Consider the following 13,883-nt stretch of genomic DNA (forward strand, 5'->3'; position numbering starts at 1 on the left):
CGTTATTCTGTGAAATATTTGTTTCGATCAGTTTCTTTAAGGAATTCCCTTGAAAAGAAATGGATATTTAAATTACTGATGATGTCATTATTTTCTATTCACAAGATAGAAACACTACTTTGCATATTAACTCTAAATTCACATTAGATCATTTTGTAGTGTTTACTCAGTGACCAAAACAGATGTTAATTTTTTCTGCCCCTTTGTTGATAAAATACTGATTATAAAAACAATTCAAAACTTGAAAAGGGGAGCCATAGTCTTCATACCTTTAAAATAGAAACTGACTCTGTGTCACTTATGAAAGTGTTTTTGTGTTTCCTATGAGCACAATGTATGTCAGGTCACCATTGGAAAATTGCCAACAATATTTATTCAATGTGTAATGTTCATTTCCAGTAGTAAACATGCAATGTACTATTAATATACATACCATACCTGTTTTTTTAAACCATCAAAAACTGTTGATTTTTGGAAAAGATATTAAAATATACTGTAACCATAGCATTTTATATCAATATTGAAAACCTATCGCCTCTGACTGACTAAATGCCATATTCACAATGGGCATGTGTACACAATTTTTTATTGAGGTCACATGCCCTTGTAATTCTCCATCATGTGATTGCTTCGTCTGCATCACCCTTCTCTGCTGTGTATTATGACCGTGAAAATTACCGTGAGTCACTCACGAAAATATCAAACAAGGTCTATCAATTGTATTCAAAGGAAATTATGTATATATGATATGAAATTGAATTGGCTGGGTACTTTTGTACTATTGTGACTGTTATGATATTCTAAAACAATTAATTGTCCAGACTCTCAGTTCAGGGACAATGTTTAATATAGTCTTTTACTTTCCAGTATTCTGTATTCATATACATCTTTTCATTAATCTGATAATCCACTTCAAACTTGAATTAATTAATCAATTAGTTAATTAATAAATAAATAAATAAATAAATAAATAAATAAATAAATACAATAATTGTTTAATTAAGACAAATTATTTCATGCATTTTTGGACTGACCCCATAATTATGAACCACCTGTTCGTTTGTTCCAGAAATACATGCGAGTTAAACAAATATTGATGACCTCGATTTCCCTCAACTCTAACCTGTGGGTCAGCATAAACATGGCGTGTCCTTGCAACTTTGCGGATATGTCAAATAGAATTAGGACTGTTTGTCTGTGAATTATAATATGCAATGTCATCAACAGTAAAAGTTCATAAAAGTTGTGGGAAAAATATGCTGACCCATCATTTACTTGTTACGGACAACCTGTCTAATTCCTTGAATGAATGCCATTGACTTAATATATTTATACCGGTAATATCCAAGTACTATTGTGAACAAAAGCATTTGGTGTTTGATCTAATTCTGGTATGTGTGTGTATTGTTTTTTGTCAATGGGACAGGGAATTTGTTGTCATTTTACGTACAGTGGTTTGGTATAGATATTCAGTTTAAAATTCTGTTTTGTCACAAATTTTTTCAATAATTTTGTTCATTGTCATTAAGATGAAGTACATTTGTACCTTTAATGTTTTTGTTTTGTTTTAAAAAAGAAACACTTCAAATAATATTTCAGAGCGTTTCCAAAATAAATAGCTAAATGTTATTGTTTTATAGTTGCTTTCCCCAGTACTGCATTTCTCCATATGTTCATTGTATGGAAAACTTGACTAGAACCTGAACTCCCTTTAAAGGCCTAGCGCATGTTATTTTCCAAATTTAAATTTGGACCAACCTCATTTTGTCTGTACCTGTTGTTGAAAGAATATATATTGTGCTGTTGACTTATTGTCTGTACATGTACTTGATCGAATCAAATGCTTTAGTCAAAAAAATCTATTCAATCATCAAAACACACCCAACCTTGCACAACCATTACTGCCAACATGCATGTTTTCAAAAAGTAATCACATGAAAAGGTTTTGACATAGATATTTAAGACCTTGAACTGATTGGCATTGATAATGACCCTCAAGGTACACCATGACTGTTGTTTTCATGAAGCAAATAAGTACACCAAGTTTTAATTTGATTAGAGTCTTTCTCATGAGGATTCCAATTGTAATTAAATGTAGCTAAAATTCGACTGCTTATGATATTCATTCAACTCTTATCCGCAAATGGTTTATTTTGTAGTATGTTGCTGTTAACCATGTGAGTAAGGTATTTATTATATCCCCTTGCCGTTCTGAACTTTGGTATTTGAACGGCACTTAAATAGATGAGCAAAACGTATATAACTTCAGACTAATTTAAATAGTGAAAACAAAATATGACATATACCGGTGAACTATTTTTTTTACAAGGTGTTTTGTTTGCTTGGCCCGCCCACCAAATATTCACACTGCATACTTCCACAGAATCACATCAATTTTTAATACAAATTATATGACTAAATTCATGTAAATTTCATGTGATAAAGCCCACCCATTTGGTAATTATATTTTGAGCCCTTCCATTGATTTTCGAAAAGTCTTGTATATGTAAACGTAGTTAAATTTTGAAAATCAGTTGATCTGCTTGGGTTACATTCTGTTACATTCGATAAACCTGCCCCCTCTAGCTATGCTGCTATGTAGGTGCTGTATTTAAAATAGTATGAATCAATTGTAGATTTGATCATAGACTCTATAGTCTCTTGAAGTACTTAATTTTCACTGCAAGAATGAATTGCTGAAAATATAATCTAGTGAAAAAAAAATACCCTTTTCCCTATATTTTGCATTCAACTCATCAAGAATCAGTGAAAATAAAATTCATACAAAACAGTAAAAATGTCTTAATGGTGATAATTAATTCTGGTTGAAATAGCATTTTACAGTTTATTAGTCTCTGTCTACCTGATATACAAGGCTCTAATAGTAAAAGAATAAAAACTAATTATATTAATGCATTTAAAGAGGTCACTCATTCTCTACCTGTCAGTTTGCAACTCCTATTTTGACTGATGATGTCAATGTCTGTTTTAGTAACTTTTCAAAGTAAACAACGGCTATGCGGGGATATAGTGCAGGTTGACCCAATTATTACACCTGTACATCTAGTGTGTATTTTATCCAGATAACAAATTTAAGAAAAAACGAAAAAGAGATGCAGCATCCGTCTTTAAGCTCTCAGTTGTCACTATGCTCATAATTGTGTAATGATTCAAAATAAAATGTAGCATTAAAAAAAAGTTTCTGCATATTCTATTTCACATGTATATAATGATAACTTTATTTACCATACTGAACCATCAGCAGATCAATTCTAAATACAATACATTACAATACTAGAAAATAAAAATAAAATAAAGACTTAAAATAAAGAGTTAAAAATAGATGTTAAAAACAATTACTAGAATTAATACAATTAAATCAGAAACTAATCTAAATAAAGTACTCGTAATTTAGTCTTACCAATCCCCCCTCCCCCCCCCCCCAATAGATGAAATGATTAAAAATGGTGTTTTTTTGTTTGTTTTTTTAATTTATTTTGGGTTAAATATAGCATAAGTATACAAGTATGAACTGGGGTAGTGTATATGACCCTGGTTAACCTCTCTGGCTATTATTTACTATGAATTGATAGAACCTGGTAGAGTTGTCACTTGATAGAGAGATTAAGTTTCCTCCATTTAATTAATTTTATACTCTGGAATATCTTGGTTCTAATGCCAAGCAATCCAGTGATCAATTGACCTCTTATGACTTGTTGACATTTAAAATCATTCGCAATGCATTTGTAAAGTCTAGATAATAGATGATTTCAATTTGAAGGGATTTTGTGGCATGACTCTTGACTTTTCATTGCTGTCTGTCACATGCCAGGTGACGACTCCAGTGTTCTCCCCAGAAAAATGTATCAGAGTGGCGGCTAATTTGCATATAATTTACATATCATTAGCATTTGACTGAAGATAAAGAAAACAATAATGACAGGCTTGCATGGATGAAAATGTGTCTTTATTTTTTAACAAATTTATGTAGAAGATTAAATGAATCTGCTGCTGTGTGATTTCGTTGTAATGTTGATTCTTCGGACTTTCATGGAAGCCCAGTGATCTGCAGCTTTTGAGAACGCCGTGATTTTCTTTGCTTCCCACTTCTATTAAATGACATGGCCTTCTTGTGCATCTCCGAGTGTGCGTGTTTATCGATAGCATATTTCGTAATATTTATACATGGCATAGAATTCCATACCAAAGAACTATTTCTGGATGTTTTTACGTTGAATTTTCCACATATGTGTCACAGCATTCCTAAAAGATAAGAAATAGGAGCGAATCAATACTTGTATCTAAAAAATATCGTCACGATCAACACGAAAATAAACAAATTGCCGCCATTTTGAAAAGTCGCTAAACTTAAAAATTGCCACGATAAACTTTACCCAACTATTTCAAAACACAATACTAGTATTAGTTACTTTGATAAATCGTAGCCAACAATTTTTGAACTTCCAGAAAGAAGGTCGTTTCCAAAAAAATTTTTCGACGATCGGCAAAAAATGAAGCCATACAAAAATTTACTAAACTAGGTTTCTCTCAGCCACGTATATTTTGTTGTCCATTGTGCATCAAATCTAGAGTTTATTTTTTTGCACTTTTCGTTGTAACATCATCTTGGACACGTTTAGTACCACTGCCGACAGGGGTACCGGTGACCGCGTTGCTGGTGGGTTTATCGCTCGCAACCAGGGGCCCAGCAGGGCGTTCTACGCGGAACCACAACGTAATATTTCTGCTGTTTGACATCGTTGCTTCTTCCAGCCAAATATGCTACTGAGAAAATACTCGCTATTACCCCAATTAAATAGGGCGAAAGTGTTTATTGTCAAAGTACGAAGCTGTATTAGTCCATTGTCTTTGCGTAAGCACTGACATGTTTCCATTCACACCTGATTTGGCTCACAGTACCGGACGCTGATGACGCTGACTAACAGATTCGCACGTGTATTAACAAGCTAAAAGAAAGAGTAACAGGAAATGCCACAGAGTAGCGGGCAATCTCTCAGAGTAGCGGCATAAATAATGGAGTAGCTGCCCCGCTACGCTAAAACGCTTTGGGGAGAACACTGGACTCCCTCTCGCTTTAAACAAGTCGGTCACCGTCTCTCAACAAGACCTTGATGACCATTTGCGTTTTGAGTTCATTAACCTTTTGAATACAGCAATAAAAAAAATTATTTTCCGCCAAAAGTTTTATGCAATGTGACATGCTGTTTATTTTTATGTATTTTTCTATAATTTCTTTGTTGATTTACTTTAGTACGCAAGGGGTTGAAAATTCAACCAAGGCTTGAACTTCAGTATTGTGAGGACACCATACTTCAAGGCAAAAATCTCTAAAAAATTGCTTTTAGACCAATTGAAACTGTGTAGTAAATTGTCTAGAAGTTCTAGGCATTCATGTGGGGTCTTTAAACAGTCTATAGCCTACATATGGATTTGAAGTGTGTTTATAGGTGATCGCATAGTGACATCATTTGTTTTTATTTTTCGGCAAACTGCATGCCTTGAAAAAATGTCATCAGTTGTTTTATTAACAGAATCACATACTGTAGAATTCTTTAATTTCGCTAGGAATTTATTTTCGCTATTTTCGCTGAAGGGATGATTCTGTGAAAATAAAATCCAGCAAATATACTTTTTTTCCTATATTTCACATTAAACTCGTCAAAAATCAGCGAAAACTAATTCCAGCGAAAATAAAGTATTCCACAGTATATATCTTATTAATAACAGTAGGAGGGAACAGCAAAAATGTTTTATTTTTGGGGATGAACAACCAGTTCCTTTCAACCAGTCACTGCGTATGTGCACATACACACAGCGTAACTGTCCACTGATACAAAATCTTCAGTTGACATTGGGAGCAAATTTAAGTTAATTTGTTGACAGAAAACACTGATATGAATACTGTATTTTTTCTATTAGTAGTGTATTCACTTAGATAAATTACAAAAGTGTTGTAAAGTCAAAATAAATAATAATAATAATAATTATTCAGTTATACATTGTACAATAAAAAAGTTGTTTGGTTTATATTTGCTTTTGTTTGAGATGCCCTTCTAATAGAACAATAGGAGATGCACTTGTAATAGAGAAAATATGGTATTCATGTTTGACTAGGGAGTCATTAGGGTCAAAATCGTTCATATTTTCTTTGTGGATATCTTTACTGTTGACCTCTGACCTGTAACTGTGTCTTATAGGTGAAATGTACAGTAGCTTATAAAGGCGAAGTTGTTAAGTTATTTTTTTTCTTCAAGTTGCTAAATAGTTTTTTGAGATTTCACAGCGACCAACTTCATGAAAAGTCATTGTCTGTCTTAGGCCAAGAAAAAAATATTTTCTGTTTCTCGTTTCATAGAAATTTTAAATTTTTTTTTTGAATACTGAGCTAAAATGGGAGAAATTTGAGACAAGTGCGAGTACAAGCGCATTTTGGAATGCTTTAGAAAAAAAAAAAACATCCTAGATGCATAGTTCAAAATGATGCGCGTGGAAACGAGAAACAGAGATATTTTTTTTCTCAGAAACACGTCAAATTCAACTATACATATATGTCAAGATTCAAGGTTAAGTTGATATCGATGTTTTTTCTCACTTTGTGAAATCAATAACTATCTTGTCATTGCAAATAAAACTTTGAACTTTAGAGTTTGATCATGACTCCCCAGGTACATCAAAAATATAACTTGAATGATCCGTGTATGTATCTCTGCTAAGTTGTATTTTTCTTGTAGCTGAGACAAAGGTCTTAACCACCATTTCATTTCTTCTGCGAAATTTTGAGCATTAATAATAAAGTAATTTGTTTTTAACTTTTTAAAATATTATTAAACCAGATATTTTTTTCTAATCAAATTATTCTATTTAAATTATTCATTTTTGTAGATCTAACTCTTAAATTCATGTTGACCCCTGAATCTGTGAATAGCCATGTACTCAGCGATCATAGTTTACCTGTACCTACTAGTCTACAGTATCAATGAATGGTAATATTGTAACAATCATTACATTTGTAATAAATTGAACAATTTTGCTTCCTCATTACACCATGGTTTAAATCAAACAGCAAAAGACAGAAATGCTGAAAATTATGCAAATTAGCCACCATGCTTTTAGAATATTCAAGCTTTACTGTAGAAGCCCAAAAGGACAACTAAAAATTGACACACAAAAATTCTATTTTATCTTTTATTAGAAAACCCAAAATTCAGTACTCTCTTGTGTATTGTATCCAATTATGAATATGGATAAATAAATTAAAAGTTTCTATGGCAACAAGTAAACAATATACCAGTATAGGTTTTTCATTCGATCTTACCACTTTATTTAATCAATAAAAGTACATAAATACATTCACAATTAAAATTGAATTTTTCATTTCTTTTAAATTAAATAAAAAAAAAAAATAGTGGTACTATAGCTCTTTCGTTCACAGCGAGATCATTACAGCCATTTGCATCAAAGGTCTACTGTAAAATACTTTATTTTAGATTGAATTAATTTATTTTCACTGAGCTGAATGTAAAATATAGGAAAAAGTATATTTGCTGGATTGTATTTTCACTGAATCATTCCTTCAGCAAAAATTAATTCCAAGCAAAAAAAAAAAAAGAATTTTACAGTATTTATTCATTTACTTAGTTTTTCTGTGAAATCAAAGTGTACTTGAAATGATCTGGGGACAGAGTGCGTCACACATTATGCCACAGTCAGTGGAACTTTCATAGACTGATGTTCACTTAGCTTGTCTGGTCACCAACTGTTACTGAAATAATTGTATATGAACATAGTATAGTAGCTTTTAATGGCAGTGATTTAATTGATTTAAAAAAAAAAAAATTAACGACTAACAAGAGAGCTAATACTATCAATAAATGTATAAAATTATTTTTCGGTCGGTCGCTGAGGGCAACAAAACAAATTTTTTTTTGGCTTTATAGCTAGACATTATAGGATGTGTTACCTTTAGGGGTCATGCGTAAAGTCTTTTCTCTTTTTCGGGGTCATGGTTTCTCTCCAAAATGCCCCAAATTTGACTGTCTGATCAAAAAACGTGGTCTTTGATCATTGTTTGACTTTTCTGAATACTGGTAATTAAAGCGCGGTGGTCATCGTGCAGCGCGTGTTTGAATTTCATGTAAATAAACAATGTATTTTACACACCTTGTATACGTTGCTATGAGTCCCATATCGAACTTGACGCGGCACGACGACTGCCGTCCTTTAAATTTATATAATACAGCGTAGATACCGGCCGCCATGAATATGTTGTGAATGCTTAGACCTCAGTAACAATACATAAACTATGCTTTGACATTGACCTGTTCAGTTTATCTTTCAAAAATTCAAAAATCACTAGTTTTTAAACAAATTGTTGACATTAATAATTATCTTGATGGAAACTTAATCCATATTAAAGACAAATAGATTGAAACAATTGTCAACATTTTAATTTAAAACCCCATTAGCAATAATTTGTGCTTTGCTGTTGTAATTAAATATCAGGCTTTTGTATCCTTTATCCTAATTTGTATTCACTATTTAATTTTAATTTTATTTCTGTAGATAATCCAGCACCAGACAGTACGTTACGATATACTACCTCTATCTCCATTGTCAAGACACAGACTTAGTAAGTATTTGGATGATTACTGTAAAATACTTTTACTCATCAAAAATCAGTAAAAAATAAATCAAAAATTAATCCCAGCAAATTATTTTATAGTACTATTCTTGTTTCTTCTAAAGCACATAGTCTGCCATCTTTGTTTCTGTCTACTGTAAAATATTCTAATTTAGAGTAGGAAATCAAACGGGCGGTGCACCGCGGTGTACCGCAGAACGCCGGGGAGAGCCGCGGACTGCTTATAATTAGGGGTCTCTATCGCTGTACCGGTCTCTACCGCGGTCCTCGGTAATGTGTGAAATACGTACTTAACAGTTTCTTTGTGATTCCACGAGTCATTGTTTTAAAATCCGATGCTGTAATTGAATACGATATGTGCGCTTGTTTAGTATTTAGTACATGTATTTAGCGTAAATTTCTAAAGTGATGCGATATAATTTTTCATGGTACATGTAGGTATACCTTTATTACACTGGAATAAAGTTTACAATTGAAAAGAGGACGATTTACAAAGTTTCAGCGTATCCAAGCCGTATCCTGGTTCTTGATTGATTTGGCAGTATCATGTTCACCATTTGTGTCACACTCCAGAAAAAATGGCCAGCAAACGAGAAACTGGCGAACTAATCAAAACAGGTCAGGCTGTCTGCATTGCACTGACAATGACATGATTATTTTCTGTTTCGTTTCATAAATCTTGCCTTGTGCATGTATTCTTGGTTGACAGAATCTTTTTTAAACATAAGACGTTATTTTTCTGTTACATGTTCGTGTTCCATGGTACTCGTGAGTGTGAAAGGCATTTTGAATGAATAATTATTGAGTTTATGATATCGTACGATCACGCTAGCTGGCTCGATTAGAATTTCGTTGCGTGTGAACCGCTGAGGTCATTGCCCGTTACTGTGCCAACTGCACGTAGTTCAAAAGCACCTGACGTTTTGTTTTTTTTCACTTGAAATGTAAGCGATCGAATACTCTGCGTTCAAAGTACGCTGCCCCGAGTTTGAAATTACAGTAAATTGTAACGCATGGATTTTATTTACATGAAATTTAGTTTATTTCAAAATGATATAGATGTCAAACCATAATTATTATTATTTGAAATGTTGTTTCTTGACTTGACTTTTCTGGCTTTAATGTTTTGTGTGTGTGTGCGTGTTTGTTTACAATATCGTTATCAACAGTTATTCAGTGGCCCCGTCTCTGAGGCAGTAAGTCGCGGTTTCGACTAAGTCGCGTAGTTCGATGGCTCCAGACGATTGTATTGTGTTTTGCCGTCAGTTTTAAAGTAGAAAAACTAAGTCTGGTATTATCGCGTATTTAATTGCCCGCTCAATCAGTTGGAGGTGACAACTTAACACCTACAGACCGTCAATTACTGAAATAGAAAGGGTGATAGCAGCCTGACTCGAGGTGTCGACAGGGGCATAAAAAATAAGTTTGCGTAATTATTGCAAAGGCAACGCATTATCAAGTCGGCAAAGTTGAAATATTCACAACCAGTACGTAAACAATGGAAAACAAGTTTGCGCAATTATTACGAAGCCAACGCATTATCAAGTCGGCAAAGTTGAAATATTCACAGCCAGTACGTAAACAATGAAAAACAAGTTTGCGTAATTATTACGAAGGCAACGCATTATCACATCGGCAATGGTGAAATATTCACAACCAGAACGGTAACAATTTTTACGTAGGCAACGCAGAACCAGTAAAAATTTGCGTAATGGGATGTGTATAATAAAAAGGTCAACGCGCGGAGTGCGAATGGTCACCAAGGTAACAACCCACTTGTTCAGCGCGTGACTTGGGGTTAAACTTGGGCCAAGGTTTATTAGATTAGTCAGTTTCGCCAAGAAGTGCGCTATTTTTTTCGCTGATCACCCAGTTGTTGTAGTATATATTGTAGCACCAAGTGTGTGACACTCCCACTTCGACTTCGGCTTGCTTTTCCTACTTAGTGCATGGTCTCGAGGTAACGTAAACTGCGGCCTCTCATCGAGTGTTTTACACTTGGAATTTATACTTCGCCCGATTATATTGGTATACGCGAAACATTAATCTTTTAAATTAAAATAAATCCTGAGACTATACATGATGTAAATTCAAAATAATGTGGTAATATTTTACATTATGTGGGCTCTACATTATTCTGGGTTGCTTTGCGATGTTATACCAAGACTCGCGAAAATAAAATAGTGTTCTTCTGCGAACTAATAGAGACAATTTTTCCAATCTTCTGGTACCACTCGATTTTTATTATTTGAACTTGGCAGCAAGTAACCTTTAGTTTCCCAGTCTATTGTGTCCATTCATAGTCTTAACAATAGGGTGTAAATTGCCATGCGAGCCTACCGCACACGACCACGGTAAACCGGGGTCATGGAATCTATGCATAAATTTGCATAAAATGCGGTCGACCGGCGAGCACCCACCACCACCGCGGTAATGAACGAGTTTGATTTCCTACTCTTCCCTTAGCAGAAATTATTTTTTTGCTAAAAAAAAAAAAGATTTTGAATGGAGTTTATTATTGTGTTGAAAAGTGTAAAATATGGTAAAAAATGTATTTCTACCATTCCTACTGATTCATCCCTTCAGCACTGAAAATAGAGTACTTTTATATATATTTCTAGAAATTGGTACAACACTGAATAAGAACTTGCAACTACACGCGATTCCAAAGTGTATCAAATGAATATACTTATTGACTTTCTTGTTGATTTCGTTGTGACTGATTGTCGAGATAATTACTTTCAGGTTTAGTTAAAAGAAAAGTAATGGTATTAGACTTAGATGAAACTCTCATACACTCACATCATGATGGGGTCATAAGACCAGCAATTAGGCCTACAACACCAGATTTTCTATTAAAGGTAAGTGGCTTTCCCATAATCCACCTGGATGACCCCTCCTCCAAAGGTCTAATTTTGATGAATATTTTTGTCATTTTTGGTAAAAAGTGATATTTTCGACTTCTTGTTAAAAACTGCTTTGATACTATACATGATATAGCATTGTGTTGTAGTTGCTCTATTAGAAGCGAATCTCTTATAGAAGCACACCTCTATCATTTATGTAAGCATGTATGTTACAAATAGAGCAAATACAGTAATGCAAATATGAATTCCTCAATTAAAACACTGATTGATATTAAACTTTCTTTCTCACTCTGGATAGGTGACCATCAATGGCCATCCTGTTAGGTATTTTGTATATAAAAGACCACACGTGGATTTCTTTTTAGACGTGGTAAGGAAATATTCATTCTGTATATTATTCTCATTACATACACGTTTCATGGATTATTGTTGAAATGTATGCCTGTGTGTTTCTCCTGTCTCCATTGGCTGGCTGTAACTTACATCATTTCCACTTTAGGAGAATAAATCTGAACCTAATTCGCAGTTGCATGCAGCTCTCTAAAATGTTGCCAATATTTATGTATCAGAACTGTAATTGGGCACAGAATTTTTTGCTTTGTGTGTTTATACTTCCTTGCTTTCATATTAACACATCACTCCATGTTTTTTATGTCCAAACAAAGTATAGAATCAGGGACTATTAATTTTTGTTCCATCCATCCAGAGTGTTTTCGCAGACATGATTGATGAATCACTTTAAAACTTTAAAACACAAGGACTACATATGATGACTTGCATATATACATCAATTCATTACCATTTGATCAAGCATGGCTGACTGGCCGTCATTTTGGTCCTAACAATTGCTAAATTCTGTACAATAATTCTACATACTAGTACTAGATTTTTCTTGTACATTCTAGTGATTTAACCAAATTTGCTCAGCCCATTACTGTATGTTGCCAGCAACGAATGATTGCATCACCGCACTTCTGAGTCGCTGCTAGTGATGGAATTTGTGATGTCAATGCTTGTTCCAATTTATACCTGCTATCTGTGGGAAGCTTTCAGCAAGCTATGTGTTAAACTAACATGTACATCATAATTATCAGTCATAATCTGATATGCAAATTATGAACAAACAACAATAGAGAATAATACGTAATCAGTGTGCAAAAGTGCACCTCAAGGCACACTGCCAAGAAGTAATGTCATTCGGCTCCACATGAGACCACAAAGACTGAACTTATTTTTTCTAACTTGCAGGTTAGTCAGTGGTATGATTTAGTTGTTTTCACAGCAAGTATGGAAATATATGGTTCAGCAGTTGCTGACAGGTTAGACAATAAAAGGGGTATTCTACATAGAAGATACTATAGACAGGTAATGTTGAAACTTATTGTGGTTTGTAGTGTTGTGTCCTACATTCACTGTGATACATTTTGTATTTACTGTACAGTGTAATGTATTATAATATTCATATTGATGTTCGGTGTAATTATCACGTTGATTCTATTCGTGGTGCTTATTGAGTTTAAGCAAAAATTGTCTTAACTGGCACACATCTGTGTTCAAGATTTATGTCCTGTTGATTTCCCAATACTAAACCAACTCTGTCTGTACTTTATAATGTTTATTTGCCAGGAGACCTTAACCCTTGTCCTGCCAGCCCTCGGGTAATTAGTCCCCGTTCGGACGCAGTCCGAAAACGGGGACTTATGTTTTGCCCTGTGTGCGTCCGTCCGTCCGTGCGTCCGTGATCACCTGTATCTTGAACATGCATGGACCGATTAAGTTCAAACTTCACTCATACATCACACCTTATATGGGACATATGCACATGCATTTTTTTCATGATCCGATTAACGATAGCCGAATAGCGGCCATTTTAAGGCCGAAAATGCATCAAAATCGCACATTTTCACCATTCCGGACCCGGATCTCAGTTATGCATGGACGGATTTTGTTCAAATTTGGTACATACATTAAACATAATAGGACCTTGATGCACGTCATTTTTTTTTTTGGATCGGGTTCGAAATGGCCGACTGGCGGCCATTTTGTTTTAAAGAATTCAGTTCTGGATCCGTATCCGAGACATGTCTGGATTGATCAAGTTCAAACTTCACACACACAAGGTACATCATATCACAAATATGTATGTGCATTTGTTTCATGATCTCATTAGCGATAGCCAAATAGCGGCCATTTTAAGGCCGAAAATGCATCAAAATCGCACATTTTCACCATTCCGGACCCGGATCTCAGTTATGCATGGACGGATTTTGTTCAAATTTGGTACATACATTAAACATAATAGGACCTTGATGCACGTCATTTTTTTTTTTGGATCGGGTTCGAAATGGCCGACT

At 34.1% G+C, this 13,883-nt stretch overlaps 1 protein-coding gene across 1 annotated transcript in view; it reads left to right on the plus strand.

Moving 5' to 3' along the window:
• The window catches only part of dullard (dullard homolog), a 30,349-nt gene that overhangs the window by 595 nt on the left and 15,871 nt on the right, over window positions 1-13,883 (plus strand). Inside the window, 4 exon segments of the mRNA NM_001164948.1 lie at window positions 8,584-8,650; window positions 11,408-11,523; window positions 11,828-11,899; window positions 12,778-12,894. Of these exon segments, the coding sequence (NP_001158420.1) occupies window positions 8,584-8,650; window positions 11,408-11,523; window positions 11,828-11,899; window positions 12,778-12,894 (372 nt within the window).

This window comes from Saccoglossus kowalevskii, chromosome 15 (assembly GCF_978046115.1).
Source record: "Saccoglossus kowalevskii chromosome 15, keSacKowa6.1, whole genome shotgun sequence".
NCBI classification, from domain to species: domain Eukaryota; kingdom Metazoa; phylum Hemichordata; class Enteropneusta; family Harrimaniidae; genus Saccoglossus; species Saccoglossus kowalevskii.